Source organism: Haemaphysalis longicornis, unplaced genomic scaffold, assembly GCF_048455015.1.
Source record: "Haemaphysalis longicornis isolate Haplotype H1 unplaced genomic scaffold, Haemaphysalis longicornis Haplotype H1 scaffold_1, whole genome shotgun sequence".
Taxonomy (NCBI): Eukaryota; Metazoa; Arthropoda; class Arachnida; order Ixodida; family Ixodidae; genus Haemaphysalis; species Haemaphysalis longicornis.
In genome coordinates this window covers 451,249,840-451,274,410 of record NW_027526203.1, presented here as the reverse complement: position 1 = coordinate 451,274,410, position 24,571 = coordinate 451,249,840, and the positions used below count along the sequence as shown (strand labels likewise).

The window sequence follows — 24,571 nt, the reverse complement described above, 5'->3', positions numbered from 1 at the left end:
TTTGCACAACTGTTTAACTCATATGTGTGCTTATATATATTCGTACTTTGCTCAATTCTTTAACTCCTCTTTTTTTTTCACCTATGTGTTATATATATGTTCCTTGTTAATCTTGCCTATGTGCTATACAGGGTGTCCCAGCTATCATGCACCAAGATTTATAAAAAGAGTAATGGCGTAACTCGAAGAAAACCTAGTGCATATGCTTCCAGTACTGTGGAGAAGCGGGCAGAATTTTTTTCTTTAATGAGGGAACTAATTAATTGTAATTAATTATCTAACTCGAGAAGTACTGTCCTAATCACTGAAGTGTCAATGAGGCAATTGTAGGTACCCACAAGGGGCATCTAACAGCGGTATTTTCAGTGACGAACTAATTGCGTACTCATTTATTCTGACTGATAAAGAAAACCCGTGAAATATAAAACAATACCACGTGATGGCGCCTCCGCACGCATCGTAAAGCAATGCCCTCAAACAGGCTGCCTCTGAGTTAGCCAGAATGAAATAAACAAAAGAAAAAAAAACTCCCAAGCATTTCCCCGAGGGTGAACATAATGCACGGGGTGATGCTATGAGGGGGAGTAAAGTTAAAATCCGTTGGCATTCGCCCGTGAGCGCGCGCGAGCCGACCCACGGTGGTCTGGCAGTTTATCGCTGCATATATAGGGGGGTACGCCGCGCCGAGCGCGCCGAGCCAGGTGGCTGAGAGAGGAGGCGAGCGCAAGGGGAGAGGGACAGCGGCGCACGGCAGCTGCAGCCGAGCGAGGGGGAGAGGAGAGAGTGTGACGTCACGGTGGAGAGAGAGGCGCGCGGCAGCTGCTGGGGAGAGGAGGCGCGCTGTGACGTCATACCATGACGTCACGGCGCGAGGAGCGGTGCGGGGAGCGGCGCGCACCCGCGCAGCCACGGCGAGGAGGCGGAGCGAGCGCGGTCACGTGGTGAAGTGACGTCACCGCGCCGTTGCTACCGACGCTCCTCTCCGCTCCACGCCGTTGCTAGGGAGAGGAGGACTGCGGACGCCGCCGCCGGCGGTGGAAGGTTTGGGGTCGCTTATAAAGTGCATTCGCACTTAAAAAAGAAGAAATCACGGCCGAGTTTGTGCCTTATCTGCACACGCGCCCCGCGAATCTTGCTGTTGCTGCTCCTTCCATGCATGCCATTATCAATGTGATGCGCTGTCTCTTTGGGCGGGTGACAGGCGAAGCAGTTGCTTTCAATCAGCTTGTTTGGGGACGCTGCTTTACAATGCGCGCGGAAGCGCCATCACGTGGTATTTTTCATATTTCGCGGGTTTTCTTTATCAGTCAGAATAAATGAGTACGCAATTAGTTAGTCGCTGAAAATACCGCAGTTAGATGCCCCTCGTGGATACCTACGAGTGCCTCATTGACACTTCAGTGATTAGGACAGTAATTCTCGAGTTAGATAGCTAATTACAATTAATTACTGAAGTCTCATTAACGAAAAAATACTGTCCGCTTCTCCACAGTACTGCCAACATTGTGCACTGGGCTTTCTTCAAGTAATGCCATTGCTCTTTTCTTTAAATCTTGGTGCATGATAGCTGGGACACCCTGTATATGTTCCATGTAAGCCCTACTCTTTCCTCCCCATCCCCCCTCCTCTACGCCAGCAGGCGTTCCGGTGTCCGTCCCTAGGCGAGACAATTTACGTCTGCTGGTGGACCTTCTTCTCTTCCTTTCTTCTCTTCATTAATACATACATGCATAAGTTAAACCCGGATGTAACGAACCTCTATGTGACGAATTTCTGGATTTGACGAAGTTTTTCAAATTCCCATTGCCACCCCCATTGAAGCCCATGTGTTTGCGACCTCTATGTAACGAAACGTCGCGACGGTTAACCTTGATGTAACGCAGTCGGCGAGCTGATCAGTCGCTGTTTTTTGCACTTTTACTCAAAAATCGACAGGAGAAATGAACTTGTTTAGCGAATATTAGCACTAACGTAAGGAGCCAGCAGCAATGAAAACGTCTGGAATCGCCTAAACACGAAATTCCTCATGATGATGATAATGATGAACGGAGGGGCTAGCACCATCTGGTTTTGCTTGTGTAGAGTGACACAGCACCAGCTAGCAAGAGTAACTACACTCCACAAGTTATCTTCGTGATGTTCTTTTCCCCGGGGCTTCTCCTCCAAGCAGCAGTAGCGCTGAGGATCTGACCCCGGGTATCCTCAACCGACAAACTCAGCCTCCGATACAAAACTGTACATTTATTTACAGCCCGGCGGGCGACTAAAAAACAGGACTCGCGCGGAGCACGCAGACGGCGGGCCGAGCTCTCCCGCGCCCGGACCGCGTCTCTCTGTCTTCATCTTCCCTTCCTCCTGACGCTGACGGCCGGGGAAGAAGGAAAAGCCAGTTGTCTCCGTCGGTGGCCATCGCATGTGGTGGTGGTTAAGAGATCCGGTGCGCGCAGGCGTTCGAAATGCGCGGCGTCTCAAGGCGCCGCGCGACACGTGCATTTCATTTGTGCGCTGCTCGCCCCAGGGCCCCCGCCAGTTCGTGCGTCGAAGCGCCCGACACCTCCACCACCACTGTGAAACATAACTTCAGGAATGTTTCACACACGAAACACACACCACACACACTTTTGGCACGTGCACCATCGTTCCTTCAGTTTGACGACACAACAATCAGCACGGCCAGTGCCCCTTGACCCTGGCTGCAGGTCACCATGACAAAATAGGCACAATCCTCATCTAGCTCAATCAGAGAGAGCGGCCTTTAGCAGGTGGTACGCACCGGCCGTCGTTGTCTGAAAACCCCCTTGCCATGCGGCGCACCTCGTCGCCCAACAGTATTAGGGGCCCCTTTCCTCCTCGCTTCCTCGCTCGGGAAGGGACCACTGCCGGCTCGTCAGCATACGCCGCAGCCAAGCTGCACTCAGGTGAAGCCGCCTGTCGCTTTCGCCTCTTTCTGGGCGAACTCTCGGGATCGGCCGCTTTTGCGCTCGGAGCGCCGTGCTCCACTACGCACCGTTGGTCAGCGTAAGCAGCAGAGGGCTGCTTAGCGGTCACATTACCGCTGACACTGACTGTCTGTTCAACTACGCCTGCAGTCCTACCTGCAACTGCCTGGGGCTGCATTACATAAGCAGCCGTACCCTGATGTACACTTTCCCCTCGAAATTCGCTGGAGCTCCCCATGGCGATCACCTTGTCGCGGCATGACATTTGGGGACCTCCAGAAACACAAGATGCAGTGTGCGCGACACCAACTGCACTCGATTCCTCGCGTGATTCCCGTCCTGCTGCATCATTCAAAGCAACTGGCCGCTCGCTCACGCTGCCGGAAAGCTCTTTGTCTCCGCGCGGTGCGACGACGGGCTCACGCTCAACTGAAGCCAGCCTCAGTCCCTTCAGCACTGCTGCCTTAAGAACTGCGTAGCTCTTGCGCTGCTCCCCCGAGAGTCCAGCCAGGCACCCTCTAGCCCTCACGCTCAAGTAGGGAATAATTACCCCTGCTCGCCATTTTGGCGGGACACAGTAGGAGTCTAGCCTGGCCTCGGCACCAGCGAACCAATCAAGCACAAGCGCTTCTTGGGAGGGCATATCTACGAGCACCCCTTGCAGCATGCTCATGAAATCTAATCTCCCATCCATCTCGCTGCACCCTTGCGCTCGCTGCCCGATCGGTGAGGCGGTGGCGTTGTTAGCTCTTCTCCAACGCTCACTCGTTAGACGTTCCGCTGCTAACTCCGCCTCAGCAATCTTCAATTTCGCCTGCAGTAGCGCCTTCTGCTCAGCGAACGACATGGCTGACCTAATCCTGACGCTTGCTGCCTCGTCAGCCCTCACACACAGCTCCATCGCACCATATCTAACCGCCCCCCATTATCTCAGGGCTGCTCATGTAGCACACCCTACATGTCATGGTGAGCCACGCACCCAGGATCAAGTGAGGCACTGACCTGCATAGCTCGGTGCCCGTAGAGATGCCACATCGCTGCAGACGGGGTATCCATTTATGCACCGCTCCTTCCGCCGAGATGTCCACCAACAAATCCCGCTGACTTGTCGCCTGCCGACAGCTCGCTGCACCGGCCGCTCCTCGTTCAGTGGGCTGCTGACGCCTCCACTGACCACTGGTCAAGCTGCTTCTCCGCCGCTCAGCATGCCGCAGAGATTCCCTCGGTCGCCGTTGAGAAGTCCGTTGAGCGCCGATCGAGCCGCTTCTCCGCCAGGCTGGCGAGCTCGCTGCTCCCGCCGATCTCGTACAGCAGACCGCAATTCCTCCGCGTGCTCCGTCCGTCGAGGGGCCCGTCTCGCCCGCCGGCCAGCTGAGTCGTCGCTGTTGAAGATCCTGTCGACTGCGCCAGTTATCTTCGTGATGTTCTTTTCCCCGGGGCTTCTCCTCCAAGCAGCAGTAGCGCTGAGGATCTGACCCCGGGTATCCTCAACCGACAAACTCAGCCTCCGATACAAAACTGTACATTTATTTACAGCCCGGCGGGCGACTAAAAAACAGGACTCGCGCGGAGCACGCAGACGGCGGGCCGAGCTCTCCCGCGCCCGGACCGCGTCTCTCTGTCTTCATCTTCCCTTCCTCCTGACGCTGACGGCCGGGGAAGAAGGAAAAGCCAGTTGTCTCCGTCGGTGGCCATCGCATGTGGTGGTGGTTAAGAGATCCGGTGCGCGCAGGCGTTCGAAATGCGCGGCGTCTCAAGGCGCCGCGCGACACGTGCATTTCATTTGTGCGCTGCTCGCCCCAGGGCCCCCGCCAGTTCGTGCGTCGAAGCGCCCGACACCACACTTTTTTTTTTTTCACGTGTGAGTGCGGTTTCGGTTCCAGACTGAAGTTTTGAGGTGCTAGGCCGTCCTGTCGGCGTGTAGTCGCGCGTCTCCACTTCTGTCTGTGGTATCGGTTCATCGGTGATGAGTGCTGCTGATAGAAAACGAAAAGTTGTGTCTTTGGCGAGAAAGAAGAAAATTGCCGCATGGCATAGTATCCCAGCTAGCACACTCCCAACAAGCTTGATCGAGTGCAGTAAAGAGCATCCATCAAGTTTGCAAAAAGGCCCCCTTTCGGCGTCAGTTTGGTTCTTGTAACGCGAAAAGTGTGAAAAGGCAAAAGTGGTGCTTGAGTTACGTTTGTTAATACGGGGATAAGTAGCCTTGCTTCTGTGGAGCGCCGTGTAGTAACTAGGTTCGTGCGAAAGCAGCAGGCGCAACTCGTGCAGTTTTTCGCTGTGAAATAAATCCATGCAGGGTGAGTTCAGCATCACTGATGTCTAACATTTTGCCTTCGTTTCTGCTTCATTCCCGCGCGCCTTAACTCGAAGCCTGCATGTAACGAAAACCTGGATGTAACGAAAAAAATTACGCCATCTTCCCGCGAGGGAACCCTGATGTGATGCGACGCATCGGGGGGTTCAATTGGCGTTTCCATTGGGTTGATTCTCTTGCGCTGACGCTGGTATTGGATTGTGTCAGCCCACTCGAATGAAGGGACCGTCGCTTCCATCACGTCTTCATCGGAAGAATCAAGCCAAGCAGGAAGTCGTCAAGCAAGTCACGCGGAGTTGAACGAGAGCGAGCGCTGACTGAACCGCCGCAGCGCGCTACCAGCTTTATATTCACAGCGCCTGAAGGAGAGGAGACAGCGGAGGAGAGGCGCGCATGCGCGCACTTGCGCGACGGGAGCGGAGCGAAGCGAGCGAAGCGCGCGCACGCAGCTGTTGTTTATGATAATGAGACGGAGTGAGAGTGTTGCGCACAGCTGTCGGAGAGAAGAGTGGAGGAGAGTTGCGCATGCGCAGGTGGCGTGCGGACGCCGCCGACGCCGACGCAGGAGGGACATGCCTCAGAGCAAGGGATGCGTCGCATCTAAAATTGCGAACTTTCGTCATCTTCGCTACATCCAGTGTACATACTGAACGACTTCCCTAACCAGGTTAATCCTTGTCAAAGGTGCTCCTGCAAAGCTGGTTTCACTGCATTTGGACCCTCTATGCAGTGAAGCCACACTAAAAGGCTGGCTGGTCAGCGTTTTAAAGACTAGTCTTTCTTGGGCTATTTAAACGCGAAAATTCTCTGTCTGTCTGTCTGTCTGTCTGTCTGTCTGTCTGTCTGTCTGTCTGTCTGTCTTTTAGGAAACGTTTATTTTACAATTACACACAAAACCTTACGCTACAAACACAGGACATTCATGTACAATGCCTACAGGCACTGACAATGGTGTCTGTCTGCCCATCGATTCATCCACCCAGCCAAAACTTAAAATAATTTTTGAACGAGATGTTTCTGTCGGCAAAACATTTCCAAATGGTGGCAATGTTCATACTTGTCAACATAGAAAACGATAGGCATATTTGAGGCAAGAAATCAATACATAACTGACATTTGCATTGTTGTTTTAATAAAACATACATGGCTGCTTGATTTTTGCGATAGCAAATAAAAAATGCATCTCTGAAAGATGTTTCGACCTCAAAATACCAAAAGCACTCGCGGCGCCCCCTTGTGTCCAAGTTCAAGAGTAACAGAATGTTCCAGTAAATAGTGCGTGCAGTGGAGCGCGGAAAAATTCAATTCACTTAAGCAGAGCTTACGTGTTTATATTGGGAGACGCGGAACGGGAGAAGAAAAACTTGAGAGGTGGGCGGGGATGAGAAGAAAGGCATTTACGTGGTAGGGGCGGCAGAAGGCTATCGTCTTTCGATGAAATTTGCAGCAATAAGTGAGCAGATACGCGGCCCATTTTTTTTAGACCTGTGTCATCGCATGCTAAAGTATGATGAACGGAAGAAAAGGAGCAGAATGCTGACACAGTATGCAATACTGCAGAGGGCTTGGTGCGCAGTGCATGATTCTACAAAGTTAAGGCATTAAATTGACTACAGAATGATGGGGGTTAATGATCAGAGGCTGAGGCAACAACAAAGCGAATTTTGTACCCATGGGTTTTTACTAATGACTGTATTAGGGCTTGCATGCACCTGATTGACATGAAACCGCTAATTTTCAGTGGTTTTAGCGAGTTGAAATATATATCTTCCACTGCAGCCAACCATTTTACCCTTGTTTGTACACTAAAGCTGGCACACGTTACAAATAAATTTAGTTATGAGAGAATTTTAGGGACCCCTTGCCACGTTGTTTCACAGCTACCGTATCTTCGCGATTTTAAGCACCCCCAAGCAGTTTCTAAGCTTCCCCCTTCTACTTTCAGAAAAAAAAATTTGAAAGAACGTTTGCGTGCAAATCCATAAGCACCCCATTTTCTGCGAGGAAGCCCACGTTTCCCAGGCTGCCAACGACGCCTGCTCGCTCTGTTGATGAGCCGGAGCAATCTTGACTTCTGGTGCTCGGCCAGACTAAAGTGGAGGCATGCGTTCTCGCACGCTGAGCCTAGCCCGGCTGTACATGTGCCTCGTGTTGCGGCGTTCTAATACTACACGACAGAATACGCTGCACACGGGAAAGCTGCGAAAAGCGTCCCCGCTAAACTATCGCAAAGTGGATTTCAGACGCGTGGAAGCGGGCCCAAGTAGGTAACTCGTGGCGTAGTCAGGGGGGGGGGGGTATTTCGGTGTCCGATCACCACTCGAAATTTTCTTAGCGATGCATCCCACTCCTCCTTTTGACCTTCTTTCACCCACGCTATTTACACACTGCTCCTTAAAATGTAAAAACAAAAATAAAAAAGACCTAGATGAAAACAAAGCTGATTAAGGTATTATTTGGCGGCAGGCCATCTTCCTTTTTATGCTAATACTGGCGGTGTATAACACCCCCCGAAAAATAATCCTTGCTACGCCACTGCTGGGGGCCATATCATTAAATTGGCACTATGCAGTAGTGATCGACCTATCATTCATTCTTACAAAGAGCTTCACTGCCAAAGCTACGGTATTTCTTCTAACTCGTGTGTGGCACTGTATTAACAATGCTGCTAAAACATTCCTCGAGCGCGAGTTGGTGAAAGAGAAACAGTGTCACGAGAACTAAAGTGAGAGTTGAGCCCGCAGAAATCTCGGTTAACTGCCTGCCTGTCTCACATATGTGCAGAGAACCAGGAAGAAGGCGTCGTCCTGTCCGTTCCCAGTATTGTCATCCACGATGGTGGCTTCTGGCTCAACTGCAGCTCCCCCGGTGCACACTCCATCCTCTGGATGAAGGATGGCCAAGAGTTTTACCAGTACTTGGCCACAAGCGCCAGCCCAAAGATCAACACTAGCGTCCCAGGTGTCTACATCAATGTGAGTGCATTTGCGCAGTGCAAGACGTAATGCCAACAGAGTAAAATAAGCACTGAGGATGGCCGGTGTTGCGATAACATTCTGTAAGCTCATTTAATTAAGGCTCACTGCCACATGGATGCATTCACTGCCACTAAGATTCCTCATTTTGCTGTCTGGGAAACGGTGCTGTTCATCTTCGGAACTTCAGGAGAGAAATATGCAGCAAGGCAGTACATCTGTCTCTGTTTCCTTCTACAGGAGGATGTTTCGCAGCAGGGCCATGTCTACCTAAGCCGATCAGAAATTGCCACGGAGGGTACCTACACCTGTAAAGTCAAGCTACCGAGCTATCGTACGAAGATCTCTGAAAAAAAGCTGCAAGTTTATGGTGAGTTACGTGGACAGGTTGACCAAGCGTGAAGTGCCACTAGGGTGCCTCTCAGAAACTGGGATATGTTGCCAGCTGCCTACGTTTCTTTGGAGCATGGGGCTTTCAAAGGGGTCAGTGCAATGCAGGGTCACTGTTTGCGTGTTATTTTTGTTTTATTTACCCAATTGCTTACTTTACGTGTGTGGTTTGTTTATTTTTGCTTCAAAGTACTGCCTAGCAAGGACCCTGAAATTGAGAACCTTCAAGCCGTCTACAAGGTTGGGGATGCCATCAACGCTACCTGCTCCAATGGGCCGTCAAAGCCTGCCCCCATTCTGACATGGTACATCAATGATGAAAGGGTAAGTTTTATGGGCTGCATAGCCAGTAACTGAACAGTCTTTACACAGCAGTTTCTTTTGCAAAGAATTAGATCACAAAAGTGGAGCAATGGTGTGCTTGCAGGGGTGGCTCTGCTAACGCAAAAGTTCATATGCATGATGCAAATGTATGCTGCTGAGGAAATAAAACAACAAACTCCAACCAAAGATACAATGAAAGCAACGTTTCTGAATTAGCTTGGTTCCTTTGTGACGATGAATGGAGCCATGTGGCAGCGGCATTTTACAGTCATAGGCACAGGCAGTCACCCACCAAGTGGCTCTTGTGTAGCCAGTCCACACATGTCAGGAGAATTCTGAGGGAACGGTTTAGGTTTTATGTGGTTCTCTGATTTTTATTTCGCCTTTCAAGGATGGTCCTTCCGCTGAAGTAAATTTTGCGACCGCGTGTGCTGCAGTGTTCAATGACAGTGCTGCAATCTTCTTTTTATTGCAAGAACTTTCGATGGCCGATTGAGTGAAAATGCTGGCGTTGGAGTCAGCGATGTTTGGCATCTCTGCTGGCTCCTAAGTTCCCATCGGTTGTGATGCATACCGCAGCACAGCCCTGTGCCTCAGAAATAAAACACAAGCATGCATCTCCACTAGTTAGTCAACACCTCAGCATGCACAAAGAGAGCGCGGCAGTTGCGGCGGCTGCCACTCCAGTGGCAGCGATGCGCCGCTGCTGCTCTGCTTGGTTGTCTACACCAGCACACCGCAGATGAAGTAAGGGAGTGGAAGAGAGCAGCCAGACGAGCAAAGATCGAACATTACTTGCAGAACAAAACTCGAAGTATTACTCCGTGGCGTTCACTTAGACTTTATAGCTTTCGAATCCATAACTCATAAAAAGTGCTTAGGTGCCCTCAGAATTTTTTGTCTCTGGATGTCGTTCATGTGCTGCCCGATTCCTCCTGGTATATTTTGTGTCTTGCCAATATATCAAGAGGGGCACTTTGGTGCTATCTTGTATGCACCTGGTTTGCACTCTTCTGTGAGGCACTTGGTGAGTGACTGCCCACGCTAATGACCATGTATCGACATGACCCAGTAAACCTTAAAAAGGAATTGGGCTGGTTCCACAATGTTGGGTTAACCGTTTGTACTTTTGGTTGAAGTAGTTATTTTATTTTTATTAGTTGCACTTTTCCAACCAGACAGACCTCCGTTTGCCTTCAGAAGCATGTGGGTATCCAGCCCCTGACATCGAGCTCACATTTGGTCTAGTCAAGGCCGTATACTTTATTTCGGTCATTGCCACGCATGGCACAACTAACGAGACCACAGATAGGAGACAGACCTAATCTAAAAACGTTGCATAGAACAAATATGAATTGTTTTCAAGGTAATTTTTTAGCTTCTTTTAGCTAACTACACTAATACTGCTATGAGGCTGCTAGCACAAAACTGTTAGCACAAAGGTTTTTAAGTTTTGGGTAGCCTCTAGGTGTTCATGTTCGAAATGTGTATAGTTAGAGTCAAGATCCTTAGTGCAACTGACATAGCTGCTGCTTTGCCGGCAGTGTTGCTCTGTGCTTATAGTTCACCTTCCAGGGGAGCGTGTGAGGCATATGCAACTAGCGCTGGGGAGTGTACCAGTATTAGTCTCCCTGCTGGCATCCCCCTTGCACCAAGGTGGCCCTTCACTCTCATGAGATACAACCGGTGGCAAGCCCACCTTCCCCTGTGCACTTTTCGTTTGATGGTTTGCCACTTGCCAATCGTCTGAAACTTCTGGCACCTAGACCATGAGACAAGCTCTACCTTTTCAGCTGGAGAACCGAATTTGCTGCCGCATACAACTTAGGGAACTGGAGGAGGCTCTGCCTCTCATACACATTGCAACAATGCACTTCAGCTCTCCTGTAAATGCTCCCAGCACAAAGTGCAGGTCTGAGTAGAGGACAAGTGCATTGCAGAAGATGATGCTTGTCGTAGTGACAAAGTGGTAAGCGTAGTAGCAGAAATGTGCTCATATGCGTAATGTGGAGTGCAGGCTGAAGCTTTTTTCAAATGAATGCAAGAAAAAATCAAGCATCATGGTAAACATGTTCGCCATTTGTGTTTATTGCCATACACTTTTTTCTGCATTTGCAATGCATAAGTTGTGGGGTTGATTTACATTCTGGCTCGACCCATGATGGTGGTCAGAGCTAGCTAGGAGAAAGAAAGTAAACAGCAACTGCAATAGGGTGGCACCAACACAATCTGGCATGGCCACGGGAGACAGAACAATGGTCACGGAAATGGATTGCAGCTGACTTCATTTTTCTGCTCCCCAGGTGGACGAGAATGTCACCGATCGAGCTGAAATCCCAGCAGGCGAAAGCACCTCCTATGGGGTAGCCAGGCTCGAGCTACCAGCGGAGCCCAGCCTGGCGAACAACCGGTCGCTCGTGCTCAAGTGCGAAGCGCATATTGGGGACGAGTACTCCAGCAGTGCCGAAAGGCTGGTCGACATTCTGCACCCACAAGCATGGGCAGGCCTTTATGGTGGGTCCGAAATTGAAGTGCAGGTTTGGGTGGGGGGCCGTGAACGAGGGCTCTGAAACTGTGCACCATGAGCTCAGCTGTCAGCAGTAGTGCCTCTCGTATGTTTTGTGGTGTATGTTTACTTCCAAATGAATGGAGGCTTATGTTTGGCAAGTTAGGGTTTTAAATTTACCTTGATCTACAACTTGATCTGAACAAAGTGACAGGCAAAGTCAAGTGGTGACCAGCCATGCACGTTTGATTTAACTGTTCAGTTCGTTAAGTTTAGCAGAATGCAATAACAGTTATTATGGGTAGTAAAATTGAGAAGTAAGAAACATTTTGTTTTTAACTGGATATGATAGTAATGCACTTTAGAGCATTTTTATCAACACTGCTTGCACATTCGTTCTGTAAACAACATGTACTTAAGTGCATGTTGAGGCACATGGTGGCACGTGGTGCAGTCGTGGCACGTTGTCACTATGGGCAGGCCCCTCTGGCCGCCCCTCATGATGACTGAAAAGTACTACAGGCCCAACATCTTTAAAACAGCAGCACTGGCCAGTGAGTTTCGTGGTTGTGGTTTTTTCGTTGAGTCTCCCCTCACGTCTGTGCATGGCGGCATAACTCGGTTTCACTTCTTGATGTGGTTTTAATTTTTGAAGCACACATCACATTTCTGAGACACAAAGTTTCCCGTTGTACCTGATTGCATTGCACCTGCATGCAGATGTTCCTCACAAACAATGCCAAGAGCACTTGACCCGACACACGACTAGTGTTCAAAAGCAGCGTATTTGTGTAGTCCCTTCTGTTTTTAGATCAAGTTTTTCTTGGCATGCTAATAGTGGATACTGAAGGGAAATTTCTTAGTGGATTTAGCCATAACGCAAACCAGTAGTACTCAGGAAACAGTGTATTTTGGCAAATTTCATAACTTCAGTATAGGTGTACATTCATTGGCATTTCTTGGTTAAAACTCCACAATCTTCAGGCTGCGAGATTTAAATATCAGTTTGGAATGAAAAACGATAACAGAAACGAAGCGGGGCACTTATTTTTGGCTGGTGCAACTATAGTGTACTAGAATATGGGTCTGTTCGATTCCCCGTGCACCTCCTGAACCAGTTCACAGCAGTGCAAAGCCGGTTCCGCCATCCTGCATAATCAGCGGAACCAGACCTGCACTTTTTTCGTCTGCTTCTGCACCTCCTCAACAAGGAGCGCAGGCAAAGCCATGAACTCATCATGCACCCATCGGCACCACCGGTGAATCGAACGGCGCAGTTCAGGTACCGGAAGCTGCACCACTGAAACGAATGTCGAAGTGCTGCACCACCTAAACTGGTTCTCGTGGTGCAGGTGAAACGAGCGGACCCTATAGTGCAACTGTTTCTCCTGCACCACTCTGCTGATGACCATGTTTTAACCTTGCGCACAAACACCTGCCCCTTCAAGAGGATAGTCTTTCCAGGACTCTGCCAGACTTTTGCTTTGTGTACAGCTTGATTTACAGTCGGCCTAGAGCAGAAAGTCCATTTGGTGAAACCCTTTCAATTGTAATAAACAAAATGATATTGAGCAGACAAGCCTGGAGCCCAACATCAGACATAGCTGGCAATTCCAATTTATGTGAAATTTGCGCACTGCATAGACACTGATACGCTACATTGCGGAAAGCCCGCCTACAATTCTTAAATCTATTCTGACACATCTGAAATCTCACCTTTCCAACCCTGCAGTAATGCACTGGCAGCCTCATAAGGTGGAGACCACAGGAAAACTTAATGGTTGCTAGTGTCTTTTGCATAGTGCACATAACAAACTGGGAGTACAAGCGTAAGTGTGCGGGTGAATAGCAGCGAAACAAGCAGGTTGTATCCAAGCTGATACTGTAGCTTAGTACTTCATAAAGTGTCATTTGTATATGCGAAGCGTATCTTGACAAACCTTGGCAGGGTTTCTGGCACTGACTTTTTTGAAGCTACTTCAAGTCACAGGAATCGTATGGTTGCAAAAAAAAGAAAAGAAAGATAAAGGAAACCCATTTGCAGCAACACAGTCTATGAATGAGGCACCATGAATGAGGCACATATAGGGGATATAAATCTCCCTACTACTAGTGTCAGTGAGCACGCTTGTACATGACAACGGTTTTCAGTGCAAAGGAAACCTGGAGCACATTTGTGGCACAACGGCCTAGGTTTGTGTAAATATTCCAGTTGTCTTTTATTTGCTCAAACTTCTCCACAAATGCAAAAGCTGCAATATTTCATGTGAAAATTCTTGGTTTGCTAAAAACTGTTTGCTTCCTTTTACTAAAGACGCAGACATCTTTGAAACTTCTTCAAATGTTGGTCTTTAAATGTTAAGATTAAAATTAGTACTTGCCGTTCCGGTAGATATTTCAATGAAAAAACCCATTTATCTACATTTGAATCTGTCACAATTTATGAAGTGTCGCAAGCTAAATTATTGAGGTAGAGGCAGATCCAGCAGCCTTGTGGGAGGCTGGAGGCTGATTGGGGTTTGTGGAGCATGACCAGAAGGGCGGCACATGCAGTAGGCTTGGCGACGTTGGTGTCCAAGGGTGCTTGCAAGGGGAGTGGCCCTCCCTTTGGATCTACCAGTGTACTGAAGTAACATGGAAATGACTTGTTTTTCCCCCTGTGGCAGTTATAATCATCTTTTATTAGGTCATCAACCCAGGTCCTACAATTTGTTTGAAATCTAAGTACTATATCCACAATATGGAAGAACACTGTTCACCTCTCGCAGGTTCCAAAAGCTGGCAGCATGGACCCGCCTGGATTGTTCCTGTCGTCTCCAGTCTCCTTGCAGCGCTGTTCTGTGGGCTCTGAGTTCGTGCCAGCCTCATTTCTGCCTTGTATTATAACTGTACATAATTTACAGAACAAAAGTTTGTTTCTTGTTGACATAATAAAGTTAACTCAGAGAGTCTTGTTTGCACAGCCAATACGTGTGCCCGACCCTTGTTTCTCCGCTTGTTGTTTTTGTTTATGTCATTGTTTTATGTCACTGCCATAGAGAACAGGCTGTATTCTGAGTCTTCAAGCTTTGACCTTAACAGGAAGCACACAAATTATAATGTAAAAAAACACAGAAAGTCGGCATAATGGCTGCACCCTCTGCTCCCTTTCAGTCAGGGCGTACTAGGAATGTGACATTTCCAGGCGGACACAAATGTGGAATATGATGTCCCGTTAGGCACTGCAGAGAATGGTGCAACAAGAGAATGTCTTCTGGGTCCCTTGAGTGTCCCTTGTAACGAGGTTTTACTGTGATTACTCAAAAAGTCAAGAAAAGTGATGCAATACTTTACAACTTTTATACAGCATACAATGACACTGATCACCACATCATACACATTACAGGTTTATGAATGAAATATGCCAGGCAGAGTAAACAAAGGCACAACAGCTGGTTTAAGGCAGCTAAGCCAAGGGTGGACAATGCCTAATCAAGGGGCCAGCAATGTTCAAGCGGATACATGTGACTGAGTGCACATGTGACTCTTCAAGAAGTGATCAAGGTGGGGCAGACTGACACCCACCCAGAAAGACACAAGGGTACTCATCACACGGGTTGACCATCCAATGAGCCCCACCAATGGTCGACCGCATTACACTCGGCACCAGTTATTTTGTGCACTCCCATCATGAATGCAAACAGGCTTGAAGTGATAGCCAGGATTTCAGCAACACGACATGCCACATTGCCAATAAAAATTACACCTCTTTTTTGCCAAAGGCCTATCTCCAGGTTGAGACGTGAGAAGTTTCATGCTTGTCTAGTTTGAACGGTGCATTCCAAGGTATTTCCCCCACTGAAATGGTAGTGCCATGGCGAGCAATTCTGGAAGCTTATAGCCGACCATTTGGCTTGACCAAGCTAGACAAGCAACTACATTCCATTTCACTAGGGTATATGCCAGAGCAGAGAACTTTGATGTTGATCTTTGCAATGCAGCAAGTGGTGTTGCTGAAATTCCACACCCCCACTTTCACAGGTAACAAGATTGCAGACACAAATTTCAAGTGCACCTTGTTTTCAACCAGTGATAACAAATACTGCAACACTGTGCGCCCAGTCAACCAACACCAATTTCTGCAATGTGGCTGGTCCTGCTAAAGGCTTCATGGCCTTCCTGGAGATTGAATGTATGCAAGCTTGCCTTACCCACCAATACAAACTCTGGCCAAGTAAAAACACATGAACTCTGCCAAGCACTCACAGGCATAAGCCAAGCACACACACACTGCATATAAAACAATGTCATGCTTTTGTAGCATAGCATGCACAAACCTCAACCTCGCACTCAGCACCTGCTGTTAAAAATGGGATCCATTCTTGGCTACAAGCAATGTTTTACTATCACTTCCAAGGCAATGAACACAGAGCTGCTGCAACATTTCTCACGCTTGCAACCAACTTGGAGGCCTAGCTTTTTTTGTTGTTGTTGTTGTTGCCAGGCAGTGCACTCCGAGATTGGCCCCTTTGTGTGCGCAATATTGTAACTGTTTGGAAGTCCTCGCCCTTTCAACCAGCCAGATATGGCTGTGTGCATCTTGGGCTAGTAAAGAAAATGTCAGTTTAGCTAAGATCTTTACAAGGCAATAGACATCCTTTCTCTAAACTTGTAAATACTTGTCTCAAGTGGTAAAGAGACAGCTCATGTTCAGAAATGCTGCAATTTGCAGCAAGTAAAAACCAAGTGACCACAAATTGACTTGAGGGCACAGGTTGTTAGGAGTGGATAGAGCACACAGCTGACATCACAAGTGAGAGAACAGAGGAATTTTTTTTTTTCTGCGTCTCTGTTTCATTGATCTTGACTAAAAAACTTGGTTCATTCAAATACTACGACCCTAAATGAAGGTCACGTTGACGTATGCAATGTAGCATATCACAAGCACATATTAAAAGTAAACTTTTGAAGGACCTTGCCTGTACCATTAAGTTGAATGCTATACACTTCATACAAAAGGCTTGCTACTGCAGTTCACAACACTTTTTTCTTATGGCAGCACATGTACCTACAGTTTACACACACGACATTTTCTATCACATTTCTTGTTGGCAACACTTGAAGGACTACAAAAGTTGGCAGAGGAAGTATACCTTGTTACAATAATAGTAAAAGAGATAAAGACCACTATGTAGGAATAATTTCAGTAATAATACTCGCTGTTTGTTTGGCATTAAAAAGCATCCATATGTTGCCATCAATTGGATGACTGTGATCATGACTGTGATCATCTCGGCAAGAACTAGTGTGACCATGATTGTGACAGCGGTAAACAGTTCACATGACTAGATGCATATAGAAAGTTCATTTCATTATAGTACTAATGCTGAAAATAACGTATTGACCCATCATTCAGAAAAAGAAGCAAACTAAGTTCTGCAGTGAATGACATGGCATACACGTTAGCAGGGTTAGGAGCTCCATCAAGAAGAGTGGCCTGAATTGCACAAAAATCAATAAAACACCACCTCCACTTTGCCAAGCTGCCTGAAAAACTGCATATCCTTTCAGAGGCCACTGGAAGTATTTACTGAATAATCTTGCTGCTGATGATCGCTTGGCAGCTAGTAATGCAATTTGTGGTACCTGACATCTGGAATCTGTAATCCAGACGCATTGAATCTTCAAGACTTCTGCCTCCCAATAGGACTCAAATATTTTGCCGTAGTCAAACAGCTGAAAATATTGAATATAAAATTCGCTAATCAAAAACAAAACAAAAAAACATCAAACTCATACTCAGCACCTTTAAGGACTCGGGCATCACTGATTGATATGCATAATGACGCACATGGCTTGCTGTTCTGGCAATTACAGCAGCACATTATTAGTAAGCTCTTATAGGGTAGAGTCGCACCATATGAACACTGACGCGACCTCGTACATTACTAGTGGAGGTGGCAGCATAATTTCATCGTTCACTTGGCTGCAATTCATAATAAGCTCATTATGCTGATCCCCTAATGAATTTTGGCAAATGTGAATTCACAATGGTCAATAATACAGTATTATTGGATGGGCACAGGGAACAATTCTGGGACAGACTGCATGGCAGTACCTTAAAAATGAATGCCACTTTTCTTACAAAAGCCAGTTGGAGATCCCAGCACTCTGAGCTCTGAAACCATAGTATGTGCAGCCTAGAATTACAAAACCTAGTCCCAATGCAAGCAACATACTACAGGTCAGAAAATTATCAATTGTCAGCCATGCCTTGCTTTGCCCTTTGGCTTCATCAGTGCCTCCGTCAGCAGGGTACATCTGTCAAACCAAATGGACGCTCTCAACAAGAGGGCCAAGCTACCAGTTCATGAGCGACGCGCGGCTCCTCGTGGGTCCAAGGTGTGGCTTCTCTTTCCAGTTTCAACTCTGAGACATTCTGCAGTACTCATGACTGCAATGTCACTCCTGGTATGTAGTTACAACCGACAGACCAGCAGTTTGCAAACGAAGGTCCATAACACCTCCCGCGAAAAATTTCTCCTTTACTTTTCAAATTTCACTGCAATGAAATAAGTTGGTTCTGTCATGAGGAACATTAATCACTTCTTTTTTTTTTTTAACACAGCATTCACTATTACATTGTATTTTTAACTACAATGGTGCAGGGAGGCTAATCGCATAAGAGAATGGAATAAACCTGACGTATGGGTAATTTTGGGTGACATTAGGTGCAGGAGAAAATTTCATTACATTAAGTCACATGTCAACGTCCCAATTCTCAACCCTGCAGAGTGGCTCCTATTACTTTGGAAGCCCAAAAGGGGGCCCCATACTTTTATGGCACCTAAACACCATCATTATTTTGTAATGTCCCACTTTAATGAATCACATGCTGTGTTGAACCTAGCCACACGTCTTAGAGTGTTGGGCAGACGGTCCTTTAGTGTTGGGCAGACGGTCCTGGAACACCAATGTCAGACAGAGACATTTCAGACTAGGTAGAGGCTGGTGTTGTGAAGGAGCAAAACATTTCGCCTTCACATGGAAGGAAAAGAACTTCTAGCTGCATCTGCAACACTTGTCTTCTGGCCTCAATCAGCGAGCAGCCTTCATCATCTTATTGGGCTTCCATCGTTATCTGGTTTAAGATATACCATTACGCATCCTTCTTCACAGTAATGGAGTCAATTGTAAAGCAGCATGCAACTGTGACAAATAAAAACCCAGCAGAGCAACTCTTCATGGCAACACCATTTGATGATGAAGTTTAAGATGCTAGTTACCAAACTACCGACACAAAACAAATGTGCACAGCTACGCGCACTCTGCCATGGCAGCAAACTGAAGCCAAGGGAGCATCCACTGCTATATTTCCGGCGGCTTCCTCAAAATAGTGATTGTTGTTCATGCGGCTGTGCATCTCAGTGGGGACCCCCACCCAGAACCACAATGCAGGGTCAGGACGTTAGGACCAGCTTGGTCAGCTGCAGCTTCCAGTAGCATTCCACAAGCGGGTGTAAGATGCGATTCAGTTTCGTCTTCACCTGGGCATCGGTTGGCAAGCCTGGCAGAGCCTCTGCTCCCGCGTGCCTAGCAGCGTACACAAGTGCCTCGCTCTGCAGCTGGCTGTTGCGGTTCCGACGTCTTCCAGAAGCATCGTGGAGCTGGTAGGCCCCCTCGGTGGTCCAGAAGGCCCAGATACCTGGAAGCACTGCCCGGAAGGTCCCCTTTAACGACAGTCTCCCTAGCAGATGGCCCTCAGTCGCGTCGTACAGTCCCACCCTGGCGTCTTCAAAGAGACAGAAGGCAGACGCGACGATGCAGCAGCCCTGTACTCCAGATGGCGCATCCTGCAGCACAACACGCCGCACCACTTCTCCAGATGAATTCAGCACGATGACAGAGCTGTCCTTGAGCAGCAAGTAGAGGCAGCTGGCCAGGGGTGACACACAACCATGGAGCACAACCTCAGCACGCGTCGGCACCTGCCAGAACCAAATCCGTCTCCTGTAGAAGGCGGCCACGTCTAGCGGAGACGAGACAGTTGCGCGAAACAGCACTGCGCGCTTCGTCAAAGAGCCCATCACGAGTTTGTTGGCATCGCCGAATGAGAAATAAATGTCCGGAGGATGTGGCACGCTTGGGATGATTACCACGCTGTGACGCAGGACGTATAATTGGAAGGCCGGTAGCTTGTGAGCTAGGCATTGCGTGCTTGAAACATGATCGCTCTCCAACGAAACAGAGCATTTCCACAACGAGTAGGCCACCTCATCGGGAAATTGGGTTGACCGCTGGACCAAGTAGAGACTGCTGCTAGCGCAGGAGCTAGCGTATTCAACCCTGCTCGTAGGGCTAACTTGCAACTGGAAATTCATGCATTCTACCCAACCTTCGCCAGGAGCAAACTGCAATGAGCGAATGCTGCCATCATCAAAAAAGAGGAAAACATGGTTGCTCTTGATACTCAGGATATTACTCAACGACGCACATAATGTTATCTTAGATGGCTTAGCCGCCGGGGACGGGGCCGACGTATTTACGCAGCAAGCGTACAAGTCGTCGTCACCTTTTACACGGTAAAACAAGTGGTTCACAGGCACGCTCCACAACTTCACAACGCCGGCCGCTTCTAAGTGGTCAACGGGCACAGGGAGGCGAACAGCTTGAAAACGATCCTGGTCGTCAGCGCAATCGATGAATGATAACATGACTCGGCCGATGAGGTTCGAAGCAACGTTACCATGAAATGTGCGGACGTGCGGACACTCGGGAGAACGAGTGTGGTGAGGTCTACACAGGTCTACACAACACACACAAATTGAAGGAGGATCTTGGAAAACTGTTCTATTTGTAGAATCACCACGCCTAGCGACATGTAGGAAAGAACGCTGACAACATGCTGAATTATGCTTTCCCACGAGAGAGACAGTTTTATTCGACGATTACGCGAAGGCGTCGACGTGCCGCCCGCCGCTACCGGCGTTGGTTTCTGCCGGAAGCGGAAACTACTAGCACTACTGGCGCGGCTGCGGCACCTGTGGAAACCAAAGAGCGAAGACGGAGGCCATGGGTAAGTCGCGCCGTCACTACGTTTATACCTCTACTGGTGTTACGTAAGTATGTTTTGCTGATATTTTGTTTTGCAACTTGGCTCGAGCTTCGCGTGGAAACGTGGAGCAAGTGATGTAGTACCGGTGGCCTACTACTATGGTATGATACCGTAGATATGCTTCTTGGTGAACTAATGGGCTTGGCATGTATAACAAGAAAGACTTAGAGAGCATATCATTTCAAGTAAAGCTACGCAACGGTCGAAATGCGAGTGCAGACGACGCAGGACAAGTAATCATTTCCAATGTTTCACTAGCCGGGTTTTTGTTCCGCTTCTCCGCTATATCGTTCGCCCAAAGTGTAAATGTGTTTAGTAATCGCATAATCGAGACCAAGAGATCGTGTGGCTAGATTATGTCTCACGTGTGCTATGTTGGCTGCACTTGTCTACGTGTCGTATTTCGCCGGTCTTGTGCGACAGCAAAGGTGTCTTCCGACTTCTTTAGTTATTATCGTGTAGGACATGTGCTAAAAGCATCTTACTCTACTTTCCAGCACAAATGGTTCGGCAAAGGAAGTTGGAAGGTGCGCGTACTCCGCCCGGGCGGCTCAAGCCGGTTGACCGCCCAAAGAAGACCAGTCCAGAACCGAAGTTCGATTCCAAGTTTACCATCTTTGTAGTTTTTAATGGCTGCCTCATCATCTCTGTTATCCTTTACGTCTACTTCCTGCACTACTTGGAATCGTGGGTCATCCGACCAGTGGACTTACCGAAAGTTGTTACAAAATCCGGACTTGACATTCCAGAGAGGTTTTGGGGTAGTTACAGAAGTTCCTCTTACTTCGGGTTGAAGACCCGCAGTGCACAACCCTTGGCAGCCGGACTTATGTGGTTCACGCACAAGATCAAGAATCAGAACTTGCCTATTAGACATTGGTGCAATCAATGGGACAGGCTCCAGAAGTATGGGTGGGTACGACATGATGGTGTCAACTTTGGGACACAGCGGATTGTTGATGACGATTATGTGATCGAGACATCCTTTGTGAAAAGGGTGGGAGGCCGAAACGGTGGAGACTGGACTGCACGGATTGGTGTGAAGCCCAAGGTGAGGTGCTTGGTCAGCGTTTCTATGTGAACGTGTCCAAACTGAAACCCTTCTCTTCGATTCTTTTTTTGTTTGTTTTCTAGGCAACAGGTGCAGCTCCAACGACTCCGATGTCCCTGCTCTTCTATTTTGCCACTGATGGCCATGGGCAACTGTCACCTAGTGTTCGTGACAAGTCGCACCTGGAGTTTGTTTCTGGAGAGACTCCGGATTTGGGACGGTTCACAGCCACGTTTCATGATAGGAACGCAGAGAACGTTCTACACTACAGCTACCTGAGCACAGTTGCACCCGGGCTTGAGAACCTAAAGAAGACAGTACTGGAAAATTTGGTCGGCTTTCAAACAAAAAAAGGTGCCCGCCGTCTTTATGTGACACGTGGCACTGTTTTGTCTGCAGATGACAGGGAGCGCAAAAGGTCCCCAAACTTTGTGCTAACACAGGTGACCGTAATGCCACCATATGAGCTGGAAGTGATTTTCGAATCTGGCAGCTTTCGTGATCGGCCAAACACGCTTAGTGGAGAGCACTTTGACAGGGAATTGTCAGAGCACACTGCCAAGTTTGATGAGCGGTTTGATAAGCTTTTTAATCTACGTGCCAAGGGCTTTAGTGAAGATGACAATGAAGCGGCAAAGGAAGTCCTGAGCAACATGGTAGGAGGCATCGGCTATTTCTATGGCTCTTCTCTGGTTCAGTCATCACACAACAAAGAGCCTGTGGAGTATTGGAAAGCACCCCTCTACACTGCAGTACCATCAAGGTCTTTCTTTCCTCGAGGCTTCCTTTGGGATGAAGGATTCCACAACCTTTTACTGATGCGCTGGGACCCCGACATCTCCACGGACATCCTTGCACATTGGCTCGACTTGATGAACATTGACGGCTGGATACCACGTGAGCAGATCTTAGGATCCGAAGCGCGTTCCCAAGTGCCGACCGAATTTGTCGTGCAGAGGGATACAAATGCAAACCCTCCAGCCTTGCTGCTTACTCTTGAAGCCCTTTTGTACCAACCAGACGCCCTTGCCCTGCATGGAGAGTTCCTTCAGCGTTCTTTCCCACGGTTCCTCAAGCTGTTCCACTGGCTGAACAACACTCAAATGGGCAAAGTTCCTGGCACCTACCGATGGCGGGGCAGAGATGCTAGCAGCCGTACTGAGCTCAATCCAAAGACTCTGACATCAGGGCTTGATGATTACCCGAGGGCATCGCACCCAACAGAAGATGAGCGGCACGTTGACCTCCACTGCTGGTTGGCCTTTTCGGCTGGGGTGCTGGCCCGGGCGGCGCATCTGCTCAATCATCCCAGTGGGCAGAGCCTGTCAAGCACACACCAGACGCTTGGTAACAACGCCCTGCTAGACAAGCACCACTTGTCACCAGTGAGCCGCCACTACTGCGACTACGGCCTGCACACGGACAAGGTGCGGCTGGTGGAACAGAGGCCCCCACCGGGCCAGGCGCCGGGAGCCCCTGCATTGCCCAAGGTGCGGCTGGCAATGGAGGCGCCGCGGCCGCAGTTTGTGGAGCACTTTGGCTACGTCAGCCTGTTCCCCTTCCTGCTGCGGCTGCTCACTCCGGACAACCCGGCGCTGGGGAAGCTGCTGGCCGACCTGCGCAATCCGGCGCTCCTCTGGACCGACTACGGCCTCAGGTCCTTGTCCAAGGATTCACCCATGTACCACGAGTTCAACACGGAGACCGACCCGCCGTATTGGAGAGGCGCGATATGGATCAACATCAACTACTTAGCAGTGAAAGCCTTGCACCACTACAGTGATCTGCCGGGCCCATACCAGGAGAAGGCCTTCGAGCTCTACAAGGAGCTCAGGAGCAACATAATTGCCAATATGCTGAAGGAGTACCGCCGCTCCAAGTACATCTGGGAGAACTACGAGGACACTACGGGGAAGGGTCACGGATCGCACCCCTTTACAGGCTGGTCGGCCCTTCTGGTTCTGCTGATGGGAGAGGTGTACTAGTGTTGTCATTCCGTGCCATTGACCGTTCATCGTGCGCCAAAGTCATTTTACCTTGTTTTCCTGGCCTGGTCAGCCCTTTTGGATCTGCTCATTGGGGAGGTGTTAGTGTCGTGTGTTATTATTATGGGCCCTTTGTTCATCATGGGACAGTCATTTTTTTTTGCTACATTAAAACTGAGAGAACTGATGTCTCTTGCCTGTGTTTGCGTTATTACAAATGAGCAAACAAAGCAGCCAAAGGAAAAGCTAGCTACGCAACTGGCAGTTCATTTGAACACTTTGAAACTGATTGGAATGTCCTAAAATTTTTCCCACAATTTCATGTATCCCTGGTGGTCGCAGAAAAATCAAGACAGTTTGGCTGCACCAACCAGGAAATATGCAAATGCAGCATACATTCCTGCTTGTAAAGCATGGAGTGTTTGTGCAATACCCAATTTTGGGAATGTGCTACTCTGTATGCAACACTTTGGTAGGCTTCAGAATACACATACGGAATTGGGAATACGAGCATAGCTGTCCAGTAATTGTGCTAGAAGCAATTGATTTATTGCTTCGTTAGAGATTCCCAGCTAGTCCAAATCAGTGGCCTTCCACTGCAGTGTGGCTCGTAGCCCTGGTGTAGCTCTATCGTTGCTTACTCTGTGCATGCGACAGCAGCATGCATTCCTGTTTATAAAGAGCTTTACTCTACTGCAGGTATGTACCATTGCGTGGGCATGCATCACTTTGCTAAAACAGCAGCAGCAGCTATCAGGTATGTGCCAGAGCTTAGGCCTAATGTTTTGCTTTGGTCTTGCGACGTTACTGGTACCTTCGGGTTGAAGTAGGTTAGCTAAATGAATACTTTTCCAATAAGTACTGGTTGGCGGTAGGCTCAATGCTCTATGTTTAGGCCCAATGTTAGGCAACATTCAAGCAAGCATTGCGACATAACAAGCAATGTCATACTTGTACATCGAGCTGCGGGTAACAGTTCACAATCTTGAA

The 24,571-nt window shown here is 48.5% G+C and overlaps 3 protein-coding genes across 5 annotated transcripts in view; 2 read left to right on the top strand and 1 right to left on the bottom strand.

Annotated features, from left to right (window-relative positions):
- The window catches only part of LOC144156015 (uncharacterized), an 87,643-nt gene extending 73,225 nt beyond the window's left edge, over positions 1–14,418 (top strand). The window contains exons 6-10 of the mRNA XM_077687778.1: positions 8,041–8,231; positions 8,472–8,601; positions 8,812–8,945; positions 11,249–11,459; positions 14,220–14,418. Of these exons, the coding sequence (XP_077543904.1) occupies positions 8,041–8,231; positions 8,472–8,601; positions 8,812–8,945; positions 11,249–11,459; positions 14,220–14,302 (749 nt within the window). The 3' untranslated portion in view covers positions 14,303–14,418. The remainder of the gene's footprint in view (positions 1–8,040; positions 8,232–8,471; positions 8,602–8,811; positions 8,946–11,248; positions 11,460–14,219) is intronic.
- A 350-nt stretch (positions 14,419–14,768) lies between these two features.
- On the bottom strand, positions 14,769–20,264 carry LOC144156017 (uncharacterized). Its single transcript, XM_077687780.1, has one exon. The coding sequence runs from the start codon at positions 20,142–20,144 to the stop codon at positions 18,891–18,893; it is 1,254 nt and encodes a 417-aa protein (XP_077543906.1). The 5' UTR covers positions 20,145–20,264; the 3' UTR covers positions 14,769–18,890.
- Positions 20,265–20,382: 118 nt separating this feature from the next.
- Gcs1 (mannosyl-oligosaccharide glucosidase) lies at positions 20,383–23,768 on the top strand. 3 transcript variants are annotated; one of them, XM_077687776.1, is made up of 3 exons: positions 20,383–20,506; positions 21,043–21,596; positions 21,680–23,768. In XM_077687776.1, exons 1-3 carry the CDS (start codon positions 20,503–20,505, stop codon positions 23,579–23,581), a joined length of 2,460 nt encoding a protein of 819 aa, XP_077543902.1. In that variant the 5' UTR covers positions 20,383–20,502; the 3' UTR covers positions 23,582–23,768. The 3 variants fall into 3 exon arrangements, with proteins under 3 accessions (XP_077543902.1, XP_077543901.1, XP_077543903.1); XM_077687775.1 differs by having other exon boundaries at positions 20,481–20,549; XM_077687777.1 differs by lacking the exon at positions 20,383–20,506 and adding an exon at positions 20,524–20,646.
- Positions 23,769–24,571: the final 803 nt, after the last annotated feature.

Excerpts from the sequence above, each read along its gene's own strand:
- LOC144156017 (XM_077687780.1), bottom strand. The coding sequence starts at position 20,144 with ATGTTATCATTCATCGATTGCGCTGACGACCAGGATCGTTTTCAAGCT.
- Gcs1 (XM_077687776.1), top strand. Across the intron at positions 21,597-21,679 it reads GGATTGGTGTGAAGCCCAAG|GCAACAGGTGCAGCTCCAAC; the intron begins GTGAGGTGCTTG and ends TTTGTTTTCTAG.